This window comes from Siphateles boraxobius, unplaced genomic scaffold (genome assembly GCF_051911475.1).
Source record: "Siphateles boraxobius isolate OS27281-9 unplaced genomic scaffold, OSU_SipBor_1 6, whole genome shotgun sequence".
NCBI lineage: Eukaryota > Metazoa > Chordata > Actinopteri > Cypriniformes > Leuciscidae > Siphateles > Siphateles boraxobius.
Genome location: NW_027509186.1, coordinates 22,429,954 through 22,452,702, shown reverse-complemented (window position 1 = coordinate 22,452,702; position 22,749 = coordinate 22,429,954). Strand labels below are relative to the sequence as shown.

Here is a 22,749-nt window from a genome sequence, read left to right as displayed (position 1 = left end):
TCTGGCAAGTAGACACTGTACCTTACCGACACGAAAGAGAGGTGACTCGGTCAAAGCAGGATCAGTAGACTGTAGCATTGTTTTAAGCCAAGGCTGTCCGTACTAATGTAGATGGAATTCTCAGATACGCCACACCATTACTGCGCCATGCAAGCATTCCACCTTTGCAATCTCGAAAGGAGTTCGTTATGCCCATGTTACGTAGTACTGAGAGGCGACTCTTAAAGGACCCCAAGCTAGCGGAAGCATACAAGATGGAAATGCAGAAGCTCATTGAAGCAGGTGCTCTGAGGGAAGTCACTAAGGAGACCTCTACCAAAGAGGGATGGTACATCTCACATCATCTCGTCAGCCACAACGGAAAGAACCGCCTTGTCTTTAACTGCTCTCACCAGTAACTTGGGCAGACCCTGAACCTGTACCTGCTACCTGGCCCTACCCTTGGTGCCCCCTTGCTGGGAGTCTTAGTGAGATTTCGTGAACATCCCATAGAGGTTAGTGGAGATATTAAGGGGATGTTTCATCAAGTCCGCCTCATCCCTGAAGATCGCCCTCTTCTAAGGTTCCTGTGGCAGGACCTGAACGTGGAAGAGCCCCCAAGAACATTTGAGTGGCAAGTTTTGCCTTTTGGCCTACCGTTGTTGACCACTGACAGCCGGACGATGACCTGAGATTCTCGGTTTAGAACTGCTTTTATGGCGATAACTGCCTGCAGAGCATGTGTACGCCAGGTGAAGCCAAACTGCTGGTGGATCGGCTCAGGGATCTTCTGGCTTCTGCAGGCTTTGAGTTGCGTCAATGGTGTCCTGAGCCACTTGCCTCAAGAGGCCAGATCTGAAAGCCTGGACCTGTGGCTGGCACAGGATAAATCCAACCATCTGGAGCTGGAATTGGGCAACAGACTCCTTGAGCTACAAATATAGGCCTGCGAGTGACCTACGAGGTACCCAACCCTGAGAAACATTTACAGAGATCTAACTACTCAATATGATCCCTTGGGTTACATGTTACCTTTCTCCACCCAAGCAAAGCTCATCATTAGGCAGCTGTGGGATAAGAAGCGAGGTTGGGATGACTCTAACTTACCCGCAGAACTCCTGCAAGCCTGGTCCAGCTGGGAGGCTGAACCTTGGTCCTTACCTCTCCTTACCTTTCCACGTGCATATGTTCCTGCGGACGCCAACCTTGAGGGTGCCACCCGTGAGGTGCACATCTTCGCAGATGCCTCTGAGCAAACTTATGGAGCCGTAGCCTACATGAGAACTGAGGCCAGATCCACCTGTCTTTCATCTTTGCTCGTTTACGAGTAGCTCCAAGACGTCTGCATTCCATACCACGCCTGGAGCTTTGTGGAGCTCTGGTTGCAGCGCAGCTGGCTCGTGTCATTGAGAGGGAGCTGTACCGACAATGAGTCTTACATTAAATTAGCTCAAATTATATATAGGGAATTTAATAATTAATCATGAATGATTAATATATTGCATATTACAGTTAAATTATCGAAGCTGAAAATTGATTGATTGTATATATGAATGATCACCATAATGGGTTATGGTTCGTCATTAATATATCAATAGTCTTATTACAGATCAATTATATGAGATAACCTTAAATGGAATTAATTTAGTCATCGAACAATCTGTTTGTCCAGCAAACAGCCGTAAGATTAACTCATCAACTTCCCAATAAAAGTTATCACTTCTTATAAACTCCAAGAAATATTAATTTTCTGGCCGTGAACATTAATTTTCCTGTGTTTATAAAATTAAACTACTCAACATAGTAAATAATAAAGCTTTTTGTAGCTAAAGGATCGAACATTTCATTGACTTTGTAATACGAGCATTTAAACAGAAGCAATCATGAATATAATGGCTTTAATAAATGCAAAACTAATAATACATTGAACTAAGATTCACATAGAGTAAATATGTATATACAATCGGAACAGACAAAACAGAAAACATTACAAACACGAATTTACAATGAGAGAGGGAGAGAAAACGAGAGCGAGAGAAATAGAGAGAGAGAGAGAAATGAGCTAAAGGTCAGGAAGAGAGAGAGAGAGATCACCGAGATGATCTCAGCATGGCGAACTAACAGACAATGTAACCTTAAGAGAGACAACAAGAAATCACGTCAGGTCATAACCATACTTGCATATGGTTCTCGTTGTGTTGCTGAGGAACGCAGTCGTGTGCGTGGGTCCTTTTTCGGAGCAGACGTGTTCTTTTGTGTCTTTTCCGGGCAAGCAGACTCGCAGGAAGTTTAAGCTTTAAAGGTTCAACGGCGTGAAGTTACCAAAGAAATGATTCAGAGTTCATCTCCCTCGTAGAGGGAGAGGCGAATATGAAAATAACACTTAGTAAAGAAAAGAAAAGAAAGATCGGGAGTGACGCGGAGGTGCGCGTCCGAGACGGTGGCCGAAGCCTGTCTGAAGCTGGTGTTTCCCGAATTTTGACCGAAGAGAAGAGGGATGAGAAACGGGCGAGTTCCTCTTTTGAGGGAATCCCATCCCCGCCCCTTTTTGCGGGGAGGGCAAATCATCTTGGAGCATTTTGAACGGGAGAAGTTCTTCTTTGTTTCGTCAGGAGAACTTATTTGCATAGTTTATGATGGTATAAAATTTTGTCATTTCTAACTAGACAGGCTGTACACATAGAATAATACATTTTACTGTAATTTTCATGTAAGACTAGTTCAGTCAAAGCACGACGATCATGAGGCTACCAAACATGAAATATGAAAGTAGAAGAAAACCAAAGTGACATTCATATGCAGAATTACAAGCATTTTAAAGTTTGATTAACACACAATAAAATTGTCAGTAGTTCCCGTGTGGCATGTTAAGACATCGACGCACAAAAGGAATACATTTAAAAATATTTACAGCCACTTTTTCTCTGAAAAGTGCCATGGCTGGTCTTTGTGTGTTCAATGTGTATGTGTGTGTGAGTGTCAGCGGTGAAAAGTTCATCAGCGCTTTACGAGTGGTGGACAGGTTACACAATGTTGCCTTGTTATAAAGTCACGCGGCGCTTCGGGAGACTTCACCCAACGTGGCACTAGGGAGTTAACCCTAAGGCGGTCAAACAGAAGCTCTTGTCTCCTCCCTCCTCCTATGATTCGCTAATTCAGAACATCTGGCCGGATAACCTGTCATTACCCTTACAGAGCTTACCTTGACAGTGACTCGAACTGTGTTGTGGTCAGACTCCACTACAGTACTAGCCTGGCTACCCTCCCAGTCTTGCCGCTACAAGGTCTTCAGTCTTCGTGGGCGCCAGAATAGCTGAGATACAGGAGTTAACGGAGAAGTGCACTTGGCACTACGTGGACTCCGCGAACAATCCAGCTGATGATCTGACAAGAGGAAAGACCCTGGAGGCCCTAATAGATCCTAACCGATCGTTTTAAGGATCTCCCTTCCTTCTCCAGAACTCAGCCACCTGGCCAGAAAGACCAAGCACCGAGCCATTTGAGGACAGAGCGGAACTCCGGAAGGCCACCTTCTGTAGGGTAATGGTTACCTCACCAATGTCGATCAGCAGGGATGACAAGGTGTACCATACCTGGCAGGAGCTCATAGATGCCACTGCTCAAGAAATACTAGGACAAACCCCTTCCAGTTCACCGCCAAATGCCAAGAGGCAGAGATAGGGCTGTAGTACTCGAGTCCGGACTCAAGACCGTTTTTCTATGATCTCGGACTTGTCTCGGACTCGGACTGGTATTCGGACTCGGACTTGTCACGGTCTCGGCCACTGGTCTTCCCAGATATGGCTTTTGGTCTCGACTGAGTCCAGGTGTCTTTATTATGTTCCCAGTAAGCACACATAAAAGTCATTTACATGCGCGCCGTTTATTTGCTCTGGTGTGAGCCACGATTGCGCCAGAACCAGCTAGTCATCGAGATATAATTCAGCACGCGCACTCCCCGGAGTCTCAGGGGAGAAAGCGCCACGTCCATGCACTTCGTAAATGTACGGGGTGCTAGGGACAGACCGAACGGCAGAACTGTGTATTGATAAGCCTGCCCCTCGAAGGCGTATCTCAAGAATGGCCTGTGATGGGGGGCTATCTGAATGTGAAAGTATGCGTCTTTCAGATACACAGTGAAACACTACTATTATGAGGTATCACCATATGTTATCATTCTGTTTTCTTTAGATTAGAAGATTATATGATATCAAGGGGAATGTCTATACTTAAAAATCCTGGCTGTTGTGACACTGTTTTTGCTTTTAGATCAACAAATAATAACCCAAAATGATTGTCTTGATAATGTCTTGCACAAGACTTTTTTTCCCTGTCCTTGACTCGGTCTTGACTCGGACTCGAACCTTTTTGGACTCGGTCTTGTCTTGGACTCGAACCTCTTTGGTCTTGGTCTTGGACTCGACTAGTCCTGGCCTTGGACTTGTTTTGGTCTCGACAAAGGTGGTCTTGACTACAGCCCTAGGCAGAGATGATCGTTCTCCAGCGAGCCCAACAACAGTCATTTCCAGAGGACTACAAACTCCTTGCAGCAAGGAAACCCGTCTCACCTGGGAGTCGATTACTTACCTTGGCTCCGGAGTTAGATAAATCCACAGACCTCATAAGAGTAGGAGGTCAGCTCCGACGTTTGGAAGGTCAAGACGACTTGAATGTCAGCGCTGGAGAGCTCAGCCTTCCATTCCCCGAATGGCGGACCTTCCCGCAGCTTGTCTCCGATTACACAAACCAGCCTTCCACTCCACTGGTGTGGATTGTTTTGGGCCCATGTTTGTGAAGATGGGCAGACGCCAGGAGAAAGGCTGGGGGATAATATTTAAGTGCTTAACAAACAGGGCGGTACACTTGGATCTCCTCAGAAATATGGATGCGGATGCTTACTTGATGGCCCTAAGACGGTTCATCGCCAGAAGAGGGACACCTGCAGAGTTGTTTTCAGACCAGGGGACCAACTTTAAAGGAGGAGAACGAGAACTTAGAGAGGCTTTTGCATGTATGGAGCCAACCTTGCGGAAACGACTCGCGCGTCAGAGGAATAAGTTCCATTTTAACCCCCCAGCAGCTCCACACTTTGGTGGAGTGTGGGAGAGAGAGGTCCGCTCTGTCAAGTCTGCACTTTACACCTGTGTGGGGCCCAACCTGTTCATGAAGACGTCCTTCTCACAGTTCTCCTGGAAGTTGAGGCAATTCTCAACTCTAAACCATTGGGTTATGTATCTGCCGACATTGCGGATATCGACGCTGTGACACCCAATAGTCTGCTTATGGGGCGGCCTGATGGATCCCTCCCCCAAGTGGTCTATTCTGAGACAGAGCTCCTGAGCCGCAGACGTTGGCGGCATTCACAAGTTCTCGCTGATCAATTCTGGTCCAGATTCATCAGAGAATATCTCCCTAAGCTGCAGACCAGACAGAAATGGCACTCCTCTTCTCCTGAACTACTGGATAAGGACCGTTGTCATGCTGGTGGACCCGTATGGAGCTAGAAATGTGTCTTTATTACATGCGAGAAAATAAATGATCTGAGAGAAGAAAAAAAAAGTTTGAGAGAAAAAGTTATCACACTGATAGCAAAAAAGCATTTCATGAGAGAAAAAAGAATATTTGAGAGAAAAAGTTTTCATACCAATAGCAAAAAATAATATTTGAGACTAAAAAAAGTTTTGAGAGAAAGTATTTTCTCATAGAACATAAAAAAATATAAATTTGAAATTTTTTAAATTATTTCTGAGAAAAAAAATCTCTCTTAAAATACTTGGAAAAAAAATCTCAAATATATATTTTTTGCTATCAGTGTGAAAACATTTTCTCTAAAAATAAAAAGTGTTTCTCTCAAAACGCTTTTCTTTGCTCTCGATGCAATTTTTTGCTCTCGTTTCAGGATTTTGCTTTAGCTGTGAAAATTGTGTCATGGGCGGGGCCACGTTCTTTTTTACCTATTGGAACGTTCCTATTGGCCAGTCGGGTGAGCATCGTCTTAGGCTTGTTCGACTTGAACCGGCGCTGCACAGACCGATCGGTTGATGACATCAAAGTACCGCGAGAGCGATTAGAGAGCAGACGGCTCCTTATGCTTTTGAATCGCTCTCGCGGTACTTTGATGTCATCAACCGATCGGTCTGCGCAGCGCCGGTTCAAGTCGAACAAGCCTCTTGTCTTAGGAGTCGAACTGAATCATTACACCATTGTTCGCGTTCGGTTCACCTAGATAGATGCAAGGCTTGTTCGACTTGAACTGGCGCTGCACAGACCGATCGGTTGATGACATCAAAGAACCGCGAGAGCGATTCAAAAGCATAAGGAGCCGTCTGCTCTCTAATCGCTCTCGCGGTACTTTGATGTCATCAACCGATCGGTCTGTGCAACGCTGGTTCAAGTCGAACAAGCCTGCAGTCTCTGCCTTAGAGTTTAGATTCTCTGCCCGAGCCCAGGCCCGACCTCGGGCCGATATTTCCCGTCACCATCCTCGGGCCAGGCCGGGCTTTTGATCTAGAGACGTGGACTCTCAACGCAAGAGAGTGTCGCGCGGGACTAGGTTTGATGGCCGAGTGGGAATATCATCGGTCTGCGGAACAAAAATGGGCGTTTTATCCGTAAACGGGAACACCCCCACTTTTCGGAACATAAATGGGCGTTTTATCCGTAAACGGGAAAACCCCCCTTTTCTTCTTCTCCTACAAGGAACTGTCAACATCCGGTCTATATTATGTCAAAATAAGGGTTGGGTTAGCATTGACGTTAGCATTGAACCAAACATAGGAAAGCAGGAACTTAAGTTTGAACGTAAAGCCAGCTACCGAACGTCGCAGTAGCAGTTGAAAATGTTGGGTTGTGCAGTGCATTGTTCTACTTGTCAAATAGCTTACATGCCCCTTATGATAAAAAATAAAATAAATTGTACTGCAGTATCAACACAGTATTTCATACAGTACAGTAATTACTGCAGAATAGCCTACTGCACCTCAACACAGTTGTAGTACTGCTGTAAGTGCAATAATTTGGATACGAAAAAAACTGCATTCATAACAAATATTACAACAGTGTTACCACTGTATACTTAAGATACAAGCAGCATTTATTTACAATCAGACAGCATAGTTCACAAGGGTTCCCTTATTTACACACACTAATACTTGGCTGAATATGGATATTTTCAGTAAAGACACAGACAATTTATTTTACGTAGCAAACTTAAAACTTTATTGTCATGCAGTATAAAATACAAAATAAAATACAGTAAAAAAATAAAATAACAACTTATAAATACAAACTCAAGTTATATCAACTAACTATACAAACTAATCAAGTGGGCTCCCCAAAGGACACGGTATAGTTTGAACGGTAAAGTGTGTGTGTGTGCGTGTTGCATGCATGTGTGTGTGTGTTGCATGGGTGTGTGTTGCGTGTGTGTGTGATACAAACTAATCAAGTGGGCTCCCCCAAAGGACACGGTATAGTTCGAACAGTGTGTGTGTGTGTGTGACATGCGTGTGTGTGTGTGTTGCATGTGTGTGTGTGTGTGTGTGTGTTGCATGCGTGTGTTGCATGCGTGTTGCATGTGTTGCATGCATGCGTGTGTGTGTGTGTGTGTGTGTGTTGCGTGTGTGCGCAAGAGTGTATCATGCCTGCACGTGTGTGTTTCATGCATGTGCACGCGCGTGTGTGTTTCATGCATGTGCACGCGCGTGTGTGTCATGCATGCGTGTGTGTGTGTGATGCATGCGTGTGTGTGTGTCATGCATGCGTGTGTGTGTGTCATGCATGCTTAAGATGTCTGAAAGGCAATGGGACCTACTTTGCAAACTGTACATCCTGTACCAAGTACCTTCCATAGCCTGTGTGTCTAAGCACCAAGCATGCCTTCATCCAATTTTTTTTGGAAGAAAACAAATGTGCTAGTCGTAGCACAAGGCCACTGCCACGGCCTGCCACCTTGTAGATTTTGCCAATGCTAATATGCACCAGATTACTTTCAATTTCAAGATCCTCAGCCACGCTATCATTAATGCTGATCATTGGATGAAAAGGCCTCGAAAGATCTCGAAACAATTTAGACACCCTATTAAATGATTCCAGCATGGTCATGTCCATTCTAAGGGTAATCCCAATGATCTTCTGCAAAATCTCTGGAGGGAGGTATGGCTGGTCCTGTTTCTGGTCCCTTTCCGTTGCAGCAGGTGTGACCACTGGTCCTTCAGTGTTGCTGAGAGATGGAGAGAGTTTAGCATATTGGCCTACATCCTCAAATGTAGGTCAATCACAAACTAAGGATACAATGTGATACCTTTCAACAGTAAATGTCTGCAACACTTGCGCACACCACCACCTTCTGATAGTTGTCATGTCCACCTGAAAAGAATTGTGGTCAGCAATACATATTGTGGTCAGCAACTTCCAAATAGGACGAGTAAATGACTGAACATATAATATTTAATATTATACATCGGATTAAGATTTTAAGATAAAAAACCCACCTCACTGAAGTCAAATGGTTTTTGGAGGGTAGCATACATAGCATACTGAAATTAAGATAAAAAAAAAGTTACTAATTCAGAAGAAGTCAATAAAAGACGTTACAGAAAACATTAGGCTACAACTCACCATCAGCATGAACACCCCACAATTATTGCTGAGATGCTGATGAGATGCACCCTAGAAAAATCATAACAGAGCATGGTAAATGATGATGATCCGTACATATTTGCATTCACTCTCCAAATCAAATTGCATTTAAGCCCGTTTGTTTGTTTCTTTCTTTCTTTCTACCACAATATGCTTTAATAGGTTTTTTAATAGGTATTTTTTTAACAGCAACTACGGTCAGCAAGTAGCAACACATGATTGTCTATGCTGCTATACTAATTGTAATGGATTAGAGCTCCATCCACACATGCCAATGTTTTACCTCATAGTCTGACAAGAAAAGGATGTTCCACTCTTCACTGGACACCATATGTGCGAGGTTACTGAAAATAATTTTGAAGAAATATTAGTTGCAATTCACCTCTTTCAAATGGAACACTGAGCCCTAATAAGGAATTGCCAAAACTCTGCCTTGACTACACATACCCACCTTGAGAGCACAGCTTATAAGTGTAATGAATAAGGTCTACACTATACCCATACTAGTAACTGGCCTAGGAGTAACAGCATTTCCTAATAGAGACTTAGGAACATATGGAACGTGTGAACAGTGAAAACAATTTATCTGAAAAAAAAGGAAGTTAGTCTAAAACAGAACTACTATACTTCCATTAAAAAAACACTCTGTTCTTGAAGCAGTGTTTTGAAAGCCCACATAATATTTCTAAAAAGTAAAGACTCTGATGTTTCCAGGGAAAAAATGATCAACTGTCTTCATTTTAATCAAAAAAAAAACTACATAACTATTCTCTTAAAGGTTTAGACATAGGAAAGAACAATGCTTCAAGACCCTCCGAGTTTTCCATGAACATAAAGAACCAGCAATCAGATTTCTAGGAAAAACCTGAAGACATCTAGGTAGCAGCCATCTCCAAAGCCACTAGGATCCCTGGAGTCAAAAAAGTGCATAGTCCTCTGTCTTGGTTTGAGAACCTGTTAAAAGTTTAATTTCATGGAATAGCAAGACATGGGTTGGTTAAGGACCCAATTACAACCATAAAGCTCTTTACAGCTGATGTTTCTCACTCAGCCATAATCTACCTCCTGAGCTTATCACCCCCATATCATAGATGTTTTATGACTGAGCACTTGAGTTACCCTAGGCAAGGCAACTGATGAAAGAAATAGGCTTTTAAATATATTAAATTAGCATTTTCTGGATTTTGTGCCCATTTCATATTAGAATTAAACATTCCTGAAACAAATTGATGCAGTACATGGCAACAAAGTAAGGATGATGGTTGTATAAAAATAGTATGATTTCAAAGAACAATATGCCAAGGTGAGATTACTCACACACAAAGTCCAGTGTCCTGGCTGCCAGGCCGGGAGAAGCACAACATCCTTGGATGCAAAGTCACACTGGAGGAAACAAAAACTTTTCAGAGAGGAATTTGAAGGATATGAGGTAAATACAAATAGGTAGATAGGACAAGGTAGATACAAATTATTTTACATCACTACTCACAATCATGGAATCAGCAGGGCAAGCTGATAATGGAGGAAGCCACGTCACTACCACATAGGCATCCACAGCAATGGTTGCTATGCCCTTTAATAAAAAATTTTTTTTTTTAATCATAGAAACAGACTTTGCCTACACTACATAAAATTCAACGGTTAAAAACACAAAATCAGAGGGCAAGGTCATTTCGTAAAATGAATAAACCACTTACTTACATGTGCATTTGCAATGTTTGTGATAATGTTGAAACAACAATTTGCTATCTAAAAAGAAAGAAATAAGATTATTCATACTGCAAGTCCACATACAGATCAAAGAATAGACACTAAGTTTTTACTTACCGTTGCTTCTATATCTCTTTCTAGGCCAAGTGTCCAAAAGTCTGACCTTTTGAGGATCGGGGAGTTGGCTAGGACAATTGGCTCATGTGGGTCGGCATTAATGTCCAACACATAGTCTAGCTATGGGGAAATGTGCATAAAATGATATACATGCATGCATGATTGAAGACGCTGATTGAGAAATACTACTATTACAACTTACTGCTTGAGAGAGTCTTGCATGTAGTGTTTGTTTCCAATTTGCAACTGTGGAGTCAAGATTAGTGGGGTGAACAGCTGAAGAGAGAGAAAAAATAGAATGTATTATTGGAAACATATATACTGTATTGTATACAATCACTAGTGAAAACAGCTTGAAAATGTCTCTTACGCTGACATTGTGGTGGGAAATTTGGGTCTAATTCTGTTGTCTGTAAAGTGTCCATGACAACATGCGTGTCTGGGAGAAGATCACATTCTCTTGTCTGAGAAGAGGGCAAGAGACAGAATTCTGCCTGTCCATACTCATTGAGAGTCAGTGGAATGTCAGGGCTCACAAGCTTCCTTAATTCCTCCATGACTGTCTTGTTTTTCCGTTGATTGTAGTGATGAATGATATTTCGCATCGTGAAGACATGTGCAGAAGGAGAGAGCATATTCATGAAGTAATTATTTTTCTTCATGATGGAGAAGAGCTGTTCAGCTACTTGGCTGTTTATTCTTCCGGCAAGCTCTGGTACCAGCCCTAACCTCCGAAGGATATCTCTTGGGTCTTTCGTGTTTCTCTCGTGGAAGGTGTCATAAAGACAATAGTGTTCTTCCGACCCAGTCAAAGGATGGCCATTCGGGTCCGGGAAAGTTTTCTTGGTTTTGAGCCAGGGTAAACTGACTGTGCCACCTTTGGATGCCCACTGCAGGTTTTCAGGGCTGGGGTCCAGCAGTCGACCCTCATGAGGGCTGAAAGGGACCACCTCAGGTTCTCTCAGGTTAGCATGTACTGCAAGCCCTCGGGCAAAATCGTAGATGCTTATATTTGGCATATGTTTCCACGAGAGCAACAAGTCTGTGAAGTCTCGCGGACTTTCTGCCCTAATGTTGCATTTTAAAGAAACAACTTGTCCACAGGGGCACATAACAACAGCCCAACCACCTGTGGTAGAAAGAAAGACCTCAATGATGTCCAACTACATTACCAGTAGACAGTCCAAAAGATTAACACTGTTGTGATAAACACTTGTGTTGAGCCAGTTATTTTAACTTACCAGATGCACCCCAAACCTTCTGAAAGACTTTATCGTACTTGCTTCTAGTTGCCATCTCTTCTCTTAGACGCAAGATTAATTCCATTTTTGAGCCCCTGGAATCAATGCCGCACTCCTTACAGAGTTTGCGGATGGCATGGACCTGTAATGTATTAAAAAAAATAAGGTGTAATTGCCAACTGCTGTATTGTTTGAACAGAATAAAAAAAAGAGACACAAAACGTTTATGTCACATGCATAGTTTGCTCTGTGTATGCTGGAGGGGGTTGAGGTTACTGGTGAATTGGTGACTGGAGAGGTGAAGCAGTGTGCTGGTGTGTGTGAGGGGGGAGGGTGTGAGAGGTCTTACTTATAATGCCAGGGGATATAGGATAGTGAGGGTAGAGGAATATTATGCATGGAGATATGTAAGACAGGTCCATGAAATAGGGAGGGAGATGTAAAATATATATATATATATATTTTTTTCAGGTGTGTGTGTGTGTGGTGCAATGTGTTTGGATGTGTTCATAAGTGCTAAAGAGTGAATGTGTGCAAAGTCAGTATAGTATGAGTTTAAGGTTCAGATCATGTTCAGGAAATGCAGATAAGCTCACCTTTAAATTGGATATTTCGTCCAGTAACCGGTCCTCTGTTATGTCCATCTCCCTGCATTCATTTGGCTGCATGGACATGTGGACCTTCTCATGCTCTGTATTGAGCACCATATTCGACTTGCGAGTATGAGAGCCAATCCAAGGGGCCCAGTGGTTGTATGTGGGTTGAACTTGGAAAGGATTTTGCCTGTCACCTGAAAGAAAACAGTCTGTACTTAGGGTTTGTAAGGGCAATAGATAGACAGGAAGTGAAGTGGAGAATTGTATTTCAGTGGGTAACATGGCAATTATTTAAGATTAAAGCCACTTACTTGGAACAAAAGCCCTTGCGATTCTCTCCAGACATACAGAGTCCCAGAAGTCACCAATGTCCACCTTTCCATCAAAACCATCAGGTGGATTCTCTAGTTCACTGACTACAAGTTATAAGAAATATTAATATAGTTGACAATAAATGGGGGTCGGCATTTTCTAGAATAAAACCTGGACAGTACCTGCCATGCTAAAAACACAGTTCTTGTGAAGATCCATGACAACAATAGGTGGGTGATGTCCACAGCGAACACAGGCAAAATCATAATTATGATCTGTTAACGCTTCAAAATGAAGGTACCCATGTATCAGAGTGTTTTTGTTGGGATATTTTTGTCCTGAGGTCAGCTCACATGTTTCAATAGCTCGACCTAGAGCTGTGTGTGTCTGGAATAAGAGATTTTCAATAACAAATTATATGAAATGCACATGTATGCAATATCCAATTTCACATCTTGAAAACTGTACAATTACCTGAAGGCAGTTTCGAAGGTAAATACAAAAATGGAGAGTAAGAATGACTCTGTCATCGAAATTGTGTACACCATCCTTCCATTCTTGATAGCGAATTATCATGCCACATGAATTGCATTTTTTGGAATAAGTTGTCACACCTGTATTACATGAAGAAATCATTACAGTAGTGTCACCTAAAACTTGGAACAATAAATAAATACAACTCAATGTTAATTTTACATGACACTTACCCTCAACGACTCCCTTCAGTGAGATTATTTTAGCTGATTTGGTTATGATGAAGGGTTTACTGAGAGGAACATTGGTACATTCTGGACAAAGTTGTTCCTTTGGGATCAGATGCATTGGAAGTTCAGCCTCACTCGCCAAACCACAAAACTCCGAGGGCAAGTCCGCAGGAAGCTTTTTTTTCCTGTGTATGTATTTAACTACTCTTTTTAAGTTTTCTTTTTGAGGAGGGTACCTGTATTCAAGAAAACAGGGTTCAGTTTCAGGCTCTTCTTCTTTTTCTTCTTCTTCAGCCTCATCATTTGTATTTTCAAAATGCTCCTTCATTGTTTGGAATAGGTCCCACTTGGCAATGCACTTGTGAATACAAGCCTGTTTTCCTGTAGCACAATGACAGTGCCATGTGTTTTTGACTAAGTCAAACATTACCATCATTCTGCCAAACTGGTTGCAGTAGGAGAGGTGTGGCTCATAAACAGACACAAATTTCCTTGTGGAAGAGCTTCCAACTTGAACCTCAATACTGAAAGGGATGCCTTCCTCACGTGCTGCTGCTTGTTTCTGGAGACATATTTTTTTTTTCTCTTCACTGAACCACTTGCTGCTCACAATTTCTCTGAGGACATCTTCCTCAAGCTGGATCTTAGAAGTGAGGGGTGGTGGACAGTACTTCAATGACTGAATGTGGGCACAGTCATATGTAACGAAACCACTCCTGTGCATTACCTCTGTGTTTCTGATACAGTCGTCCAATGCGCACCTAATTTGGTGGTTCGTGCCAGAGGTTTTTTTCTGGACGTGAATGGGCCCACTGTTACTGTTAAATGACTTTAAAACAGCATATATTCCCATATCAGTGTCCAGACATTCGCACGCTAAATGGCGATCGACTCTTATATCTTCTTTGAAAATCGGGTGTCGTCTCCTCATGTGTTGTTTAAGATTTTTTTTGTTCAACACAACTGCACATTTTGTGCACTGCACCCGTCTCACTTGAGAAGATCTGCCAACTGTTGTCGTTGTTGATGTTGGTGTCACTTCATCCAGCACAGGGTGAGCCTGGGGCTGGTGCTCTGGCCTCTGGTTTGCCCCCTGTGAATTCTGTGATTGGCAGGTGCTGAGGTGTCTCAATAAATTATTCCTCCTCGGAAATGTGAGGCCACAACCACAGCAGTGGTAGTGACTGTCCTTTCTGCAGCCCAAATTGCATCTGTACATTATAAATTCTGGACAAAAAAAAAAATCAAATAGTTGGCCCACGTAACATGAAACAATGGCTTGGCAAATATGGCAAAGACAGCTGACCATCAGTAACTTCACTAATAACATTATTTTTGTAATTTTATAACAAATCAATAGAAGATTTCATAGAAGGCCATGATACAGGGCATAGTGCAATATATGCGACAGGCTGTGTACAATATCAGTGTGCAACATAGGTCAAACACTTTTTATAACTTTATGATCTTCTGATTAAGTGATGCAGATTTGTGTATTGTGCATAACACAGATGGGGAGAATCTTATGATGCGTAATTGGTGGAGGGGTATGTGGTCTGTGTGTGTGTTTATGAGTGTCTGCATTCATTTATTTATTTAATATACTGATGGGACAATACTTTAAGGAAGGCCATGATATAGGGTAGGATGCAATACATGTAGGCTGTGTGCAATACATGAGGTAATGAGGCAGTGTGCAATAGAAGATTGTGATTGTGATGCAGATTGTGAACTGTGCGTTAATTGAATACTTATCATGGGGCTATTTTATATGATATGTACTTGTAATGGGGAGGGGAATCTCTCCATGTATGCATGTCTATGTGTGGGTGTGTGTTTTTTTTTTTTTAAACATGATTTTAAGTGTACCTGTGCCAGCCTCTCACTTCCCAAAGATGAATTTCTCCACTCTGGAGACAACAAAGGCTTAACTATCTATCTAAAACATACCTCCATGATGCACCACCGTCTTTAGATGGCTCTGCATGTGGGTTTCCACCCTCGCATAGTCCCCTTTGTACTGAGGACAGAAAGGGCAGTGGAGCAGTGTGCAGCCTGGGTCTGGGCATCTTTGGTATTGCGGCTTCTGACCGCTGGACAGGACTGAAGAGTGTAACTACAGTGGAAGGAAGACATATGGAGAACATTAACCAAACTCAAATGTATTCTTATACCATCTTGCTGCTGCTTGAACTTGATGCGTTGTCTAACGTGTTCAACAAACAAGCAACACGGATGCATAATGTTTTTTACTTCTTTACTTTGAATGACATTTAGATGGAAAGAAACAATGTGCATTGCTGACATGTTTTTAACGTTGCCACAAAAACACGATGACTAAGTTAGATTTGTCAGTATTTAACTTACGTAAGGCTAAGCAATCATAGATTGTATATAAAACCAAACAATCTAACTCCGTTCTGGCTAGCTGCCATGACATCGTTAACTAACTTGCTTGCTTTCGTTTCGACCACATTCTAACATGACGCTGGAATTGCTCAAACTGTACAAATAAATTATACTTACAGACATAACTTCTCAAGAAACAAATAGACCTACGCTAACTATTTGCCATAGCTACTACCATAGACTCGTAAAGACTTTTATCTAGGACTAAAAAAGCGGAAGCCAAAAAGCGGAAATTACGCCTTTCCCAGAAGGCAGTGCAAAACTCTTTCTGATTGGTTTATTAAACGCTACAGGAATGCCCATTGGGGAGTTTCTGTGGCTCGTCTGGAACGCCCATGCCGCAGTCGGACCCTCCTCGCCGAGTGCGAGCGCGGGCGCGGGCTGTAATGCACTCACTCTGTGTGTGTGGGTTCCGGGAGAATAAAACGATTTGTGGGACTCCCGCAAACTAGAAATATCTATGAATAAAACATAAAAACTAATACATTTTTATTCATCTGTTGCAGAAAAACAACAAGAACAACTAAAACAAAATACAAATGATTTACAGGCCAGAGTTTTGTTTTATAACATGTTTGCAGCGTTGAGCGATGTAGCCAATCACAGACATATGTGTTGATTTCTTGAACGCAATGGCCAATCAGAAGCATTTAAGATAGTCTCCCCTCACTGCTCAAAACGGACTTTTTGTTCAGAGCTGAATTCTGTATGCTGGCAAATCCTCTAATTATAACAAACAAAGTGTATATATTATGAAAGATTCATTGTGCAGTCAGCGTCATTGATAATAACAGAGATGTGTGAGATCGCGATGAACTGATGTCAGCTTTAGGGATTTTTCAGGGAGCGCACTTTGCGCGCATTCAGTCATGCCAAACCATGCACTCAGTAGCTGCTTGATTTTATGTTATAACAGTGGTTTGTGTGTTAATGCTTTAATAACACATAATTTATCAGGAGCATTTATGCTGATGTGTATGATGGCGACACGTAGGCTAACTTGAAAGTATTTGGAGGTGCAGAACAGAGGAGGAGGAGAAAGTAACATAGAAAGTAGTTGAGAACGTCAGTTATAACGACCCACGTATTAAAATGGTCGGGACTCGGGTTTAAATCGGGCTCGGGCTCATAATTATTGTTAATGCGTCGGGCTGGGCTCGGACACAACGTGCACGGGCTCGGGTAGGATCGGGCTTGATTTTTTGGGCCTGATCTAAGCTCTAAGTCGAGCACGGACACTCCAATGTTTGGGTAAGATGATGACACACACAACTGGATGTTAGCTGGCTGAGCAAGTTCAGCATCACTGAAGATTAAACATTAAAAATAGCACTCATATTCATGAATGAATGTGTATTATATTATTAGCTTGCTAATCGCTAGTAAAGCTAATTATTAATTAGCCATCATGCTAGGTAAACTTGCATGAGTGCTATTGTTTAATGTGTAATCTTCAGTGATGCTGAACTTGCTCAGCCAGCTACCCATCGAGTTGTGTGTGTGTCATCATCTGCAGAGACGGCATCTATCTAGGTGAACCGAACGCGAACAATGGTGTAATGATTCAGTTCGACTCCTAAGACAAGACGATGCTCACCCGACTGGCCAATAGGAACGTTCCAATAGGAAAAAAAAGAACGTGGCCCCGCCCATGACACAATTTTCACAGCTAAAGCAAAATCCTGACACGAGAGCAAAAAATTGCATCGAGAGCAAAGAAAAGCGTTTTGAGAGAAACACTTTTTATTTTTAGAGAAAATGTTTTCACACTGATAGCAAAAAATATATATTCGAGATTTTTTTCAAAGTATTTTGAGAGAGATTTTTTTTCTCAGAAATAATTTTAAAAATTTCAAATTTATATTTTTTTATGTTCTATGAGAAAATACTTTCTCTCAAAACTTTTTTAGTCTCAAATATTATTTTTTGCTATTGGTATGAAAACTTTTTTTATCAAATATTCTTTTTTCTCTCATGAAATGCTTTTTTGCTATCAGTGTGATAACTTTTTCTCTCAAACTTTTTTTTTCTTCTCTCAGATCATTTATTTTCTCGCATGTAATAAAGACACATTTCTAGCTCCATAGTTCCGAAGCTTTGCGAGATCCCGAAGCGCAGATGTTTCGAAACACTGATTCGAAGCGTGATTCAAAACACCCATGTCACGTGACTATGGCCAAACGAAGCCTCGAAATGTTTCACTAAATGTTTCATCAGGTGTGATCCGCCGAACAGCGTTTGATTGACACGGTCGGAAACAGACCACACAATCGCACATCTGTATAAAAGTGAAATCAACGAATATTGACATCGTGGGTTTTTGTGAGAGGAGTTTGATTTTGAGATAGCGGATTTTTGGTGATATAGTGACATTTATAGTGCGATTTGTTTAGTTATATTTAGGCTTACATATAAATTTACACAACACATTGACTGATAGGCTAGAGACACAGAGTATACATATAGTGACACATTAATAGATACATAGATATAAATATATATAGACAGCTAGATTAATAGATAGATAGATAGATAGATAGATAGATAGATAGATAGATAGATAGATAGATTAAAGATAGCCTACATATATACATAGATTATAGATACATTTATAGATACATGTCTAAATACATATATTATAGATACATATTATATATATATATATACATATCTAAATGATAGATTGTAGATACATATATCTAATTACATAGATAGATTAGAGATGCATATCTAGATAGATTTGGATAAAATGGAGGCTCCCCAGAAGAGATGCCGTACATCTGTGGTGTGGGAGCATTTCCATTTAGAACCCTAAATAAAGTGAGAAGTGTGTATTGTGATCGGCAGCTCGCCTACTGCAACAATACATCATTCATGATGCGCCATTTGAGGAGCACTCATCCTGCCATTTTGCAGGGTGCAGAGGATGGCATTCCCCCTGTACCTATAGGCCTGCTACTGACACTGCTGGGCCATCTAAGCAAAAGGTATGCATAGATGTATCCATCACCATCAACATCATCACCATCACCATCAACACCAGTAGAAACACAGGGCATTTTATGGGAACTTTTTGATACTCGTATCCATCAAACCCAGATGATACACAATGCTACAGCTGATGCCACAGTGGAAGTGAAAAAATACATCAACGATGCGTATTTGCCCAGAACCCATGATCCACTAATTTACTTGAAAGAGAGAGCAGTAATCTTTCCTCATTTGTATGTCCTAGCTAAAAAATATCTTTGCATGCCAGCAACAAGTGTCCCTTGTGAGAGGATTAAATATGATAAAAATATGTAAAAAAGTGAGACATTGTGGCTTGATTTATTTTATTAATATTCATTTTGCATGACCAAAATAACATTATGCACAGGGAGGAGCCTATAGGTTACAAGATTCACATATTAGAAAAGTACAATAATAAAAAAACAACAAATTTTCATGGCTCGTCAAGGTTGTTTCAGATCAACACCTGCAAGTGACCACTAGGTGTCACCGTTGAGACGGGTGTCGGATTGATTCGAAGCCTCGAAACAATATGGACCATTTGGTTCAACTGTTTCATTGCTTCACGAAGCCTCGATCTGCCCATCACCATAGACAGTAAAAGAAATGGACACAGCGACCCCGTTGATTTCAACGGAGAGAGTTGAAGCCGAACATGGGCACTCACTTCCTGATAGCCAAGCGTTCTGCGCAGGCTAAAACTGAGCTTGATGACATAGATGTCACGTGAGCAACCTGACTGACAGTTGTAAATCTTCTAGTAGCTGTGCCAAGACAAATCTGAATCACCCATAGACAGTCACCCAACGTTAATCGTGCACAGAGACGGTGAAGCGCGACCTGCAGCAACTTTTGGTAAGTATTCTGATTAATTATTTTGTCATTTTGCTTAATATTTATTTATTTAAAATTTAACGTCAGTACGCCTGCGAGACTGTGCGAGCTTCTCCTCCTGTCTATACGGTAATGTCTCTATTGTGCGACATGAAGTCGCGTGGTTATGACGCAATTTTTAGCCTATTTTTACAAGAATGGCTTCTACGGGGCTATAACGTAAGATACAAAGTAATGGGGCCTTTTATACATTGTCGTGTTTCTTTAGAAATAAATAATGGACAAATGAAGTCTTTGGACGCCTCAGATGTAAAGTTATTCGCTGTCAAAGTGACGCCAAAATGAATGGGAGTCAATGGGATGCTAACAGCAGGTGATAGCCAGCTACAATGGCGGCCCCCGGAGGCAGCTTCAACTTCCGCCTGATGGATTACCCCCTTGCCCATCACTAGCAAATATTGCGCGTGCATGTTGCTAACTCGCAACAGCTGCGCTCTCACTACAGGGGATCTACGGCAACCGTGGAAGCTCAAACAAGTCGATCTACTCTTTTTGAGCTAGTGTGTGCAGTGTGCACTCATTAGACAAACTGATATCAGTTTATGGATACGTATTTATGGATGGATGGATAGATAGATTGATAGATAGAATTAATGCACACACATAGATAAAGAAATAAATAACAGATTGTTTAACTTGATGTATGATTGTGTATTTATTGTCATTTTCAGCAATAGACAGCTAAATACAAAATATGGAACAGATTATTCAATTCCTGAAAATAATCATGACCACAACTGCGTACATCACTTGGTTTTAGGGTGCTAGGTGCAAGATTGACTATAAACCAAAATAATAAATAATTGGAACACTCATTTGATCATCAGTTCACTACCCCCTGTACTTGGCCGCTGCAAGGCTCACAGAGATAGATCTGTAGCTTCAGGAAAATTAACTTCACGGCTGCTCCCTCCACTTGCTGGTAAAAAGCTTGCTGGCGAGTGGCGAACATGACTTCTTTGTCAGAAAGATGTCGTTGGTGTAGACACTTGTCAATCAAACATGTCGTGTCAATCAAACACAGGAGGTCGTGAGGGACGAACCTTCATTTCATCCTGTCTTCGTCTGTCCCTCATGGACTCAGTTCACACATCCATGGGCTCTGGACACCCAGGCAGCCAACAAACCCTCTTGCTCATTCGCAATCGCTATTGGTGGCCCAGTATGACCCAGGATGTCTCCAGATACGTGCGGGGATGCTCAGTCTGCACCATGACTAAAGTATCTCGCCGACTCACAGAAGGTAAACTGGTCCCACTGCCGGTTCCCACTCGTCCTTGGTCTCACATAGGAGTGGACTTCATCTCTGACCTTCCATCTTCTGACTCTAACACCTGCATCCTGGTAATTGTGGACCGGTTCTCCAAGGCCTGTAAATGAATCCCTCTTCCTGGACTGCCCACTGCTTTTCAAACAGCAGAAACCCTTTTCCAGCAAGTCTTCCGTCACTTCGGCATCCCGGAAGATATAGTTTCCGACCGAGGTCCTCAATTCATCTCACGGGTTTGGAAGTCTTTCTTCAACCTTCTGGAGTCACAGTCAGCCTTACATCTGGATACCACCCGCAGTCCAATGGCCAGACTGAGCGGAAGATCCAAGAAATCGGGAGGTACCTGCGGTCATATTGTCATGACCATCAGGACAGCTGGAGCCGTTTTCTTCCATGGGCCGAGTATGCACAAAACTCCTTACAACAATCCACCACAGGTCTCACTCCATTCCAGTGCATAGTCGGCTACCAACCGCCCCTGTTTCCCTGGTCAGGAGAGCCATCAGTCGTTCCAGCTGTCCACCACTGGTTCCAGTAGAGCGAGAGGGTCTGGGACTCAGCACACATCAACCTGCAGAGGGCTGTTCGGAGACATAAGAGCCAGGCCGACGCTAGAAGATCCGCAACCCCCCGGTATCATTCAGGACAAAAAATCGGGCTCTCGACCAGGGACATCCGTCTCCATCAGCCCTGCCGCAAGCTGAGTCCCCGTTACATCGGTCCTTTCGCGATACAGAGGCAGATCAATGAAGTCACATACAGGCTAACCCTTCCATCTCACTACAGAATATCACCTTCATTTCATGTTTCCCTGCTCAAACCCTTCACTAATCCTTTGGTTCCTTCCTCTCCAGGGTCTGGTGCAGATGACGTACCTCCTCCTCCGCCTGTGGATCCATCGGACGACTCAATCTACAGAGTAAACACCATCCTCGACTCCCGGCGACGGGGCGGCCATCTCGAATACCTGTTGGACTGGGAGGGGTTTGGACGAGAGGAGAGATGTTGGGTCAATCGCGATGACATCTTGGATCCTTCTCTTCTCCAAGACTTCCATTCGGCACATCCCAATCGTCCAGTCCCGAGAGCTCGTGGTCGTCCCCGTCGCAGGTCCGTTCCGCCATCAGGATCTGGCCATTGGGGGGGGGGGTACTGTCATGGAGTCTGCATCAACAGCACCAGACCTCTACACTCCGCCCACTCGTTCCCTGTCTCCCGAATACTAATCATCATCACCTGTCACATCACCTGCCAGCACTCATCACCGCAATCACCAGCACTTTATAGTCACCTCATCCTCAGCACTTCATTGTCTGGTCTCGTCATTCTATCCTAAAAGACTTACCTGACTTTTCTCTCTGAAAAACTCTCCATTTGATGTTCCTTCATCTTCAATGGAAGCCCTTCTCCAGTTCTCCTTCTCCTGCAACCTGACTTCCATCCAGTTCACCGGCAACTTCATCTGCAATCAGATAAATAGACTCAGTCCTTCCCGTCTACAACTTACTTCGACAACCATTCACCAGCTCATCTGTTTATTTCCCATTTGTGTCAATAAATCCTGTTTTTCAAACTTTACCAGTTTGCTTCCTTCTGTGCTCTTATCTGACATTTCTGCTCTCTTCAACTCCCAGAAGTGTTTCAACATCGGTTGAAACCAGCATATCCAAGTGTGACCTTCATGATCAGGGGATAGTTGGCCCTGCCACTTAATTCTTCACCAAGACCAATCATAGTTTCCTTTAGGACTTCATATCCAGAAATGATCACTACAGGAGTGTTCGCCCAACCAGATGGTGACAACAGAGCCATACTTCTTACTGAGCTAAGGGACGAACAGCACAGATGAAAGATGCTAGTTTCAG

General features: G+C 42.5%; 2 protein-coding genes across 3 annotated transcripts in view; both read right to left on the bottom strand.

The window, feature by feature from the left end:
• The window catches only part of LOC143716069 (cytochrome P450 2M1-like), a 53,512-nt gene that overhangs the window by 13,956 nt on the left and 16,807 nt on the right, over positions 1–22,749 (bottom strand).
• On the bottom strand, positions 7,170–15,929 carry LOC143716058 (uncharacterized). 2 transcript variants are annotated; one of them, XM_077208176.1, is made up of 19 exons: positions 15,826–15,929; positions 15,250–15,415; positions 13,303–14,526; positions 13,070–13,209; positions 12,778–12,982; positions 12,595–12,699; positions 12,284–12,477; positions 11,688–11,829; positions 10,817–11,575; positions 10,649–10,722; positions 10,447–10,566; positions 10,321–10,368; positions 10,109–10,192; positions 9,937–10,002; positions 8,903–8,963; positions 8,599–8,649; positions 8,472–8,516; positions 8,282–8,346; positions 7,170–8,200 (listed from the first exon to the last, which is right to left on the bottom strand). In XM_077208176.1, exons 1-15 carry the CDS (start codon positions 15,829–15,831, stop codon positions 8,961–8,963), a joined length of 3,336 nt encoding a protein of 1,111 aa, XP_077064291.1. In that variant the 5' UTR covers positions 15,832–15,929; the 3' UTR covers positions 7,170–8,200; positions 8,282–8,346; positions 8,472–8,516; positions 8,599–8,649; positions 8,903–8,960. The 2 variants fall into 2 exon arrangements, with proteins under 2 accessions (XP_077064291.1, XP_077064292.1); XM_077208177.1 differs by having other exon boundaries at positions 10,317–10,368; positions 15,826–15,907.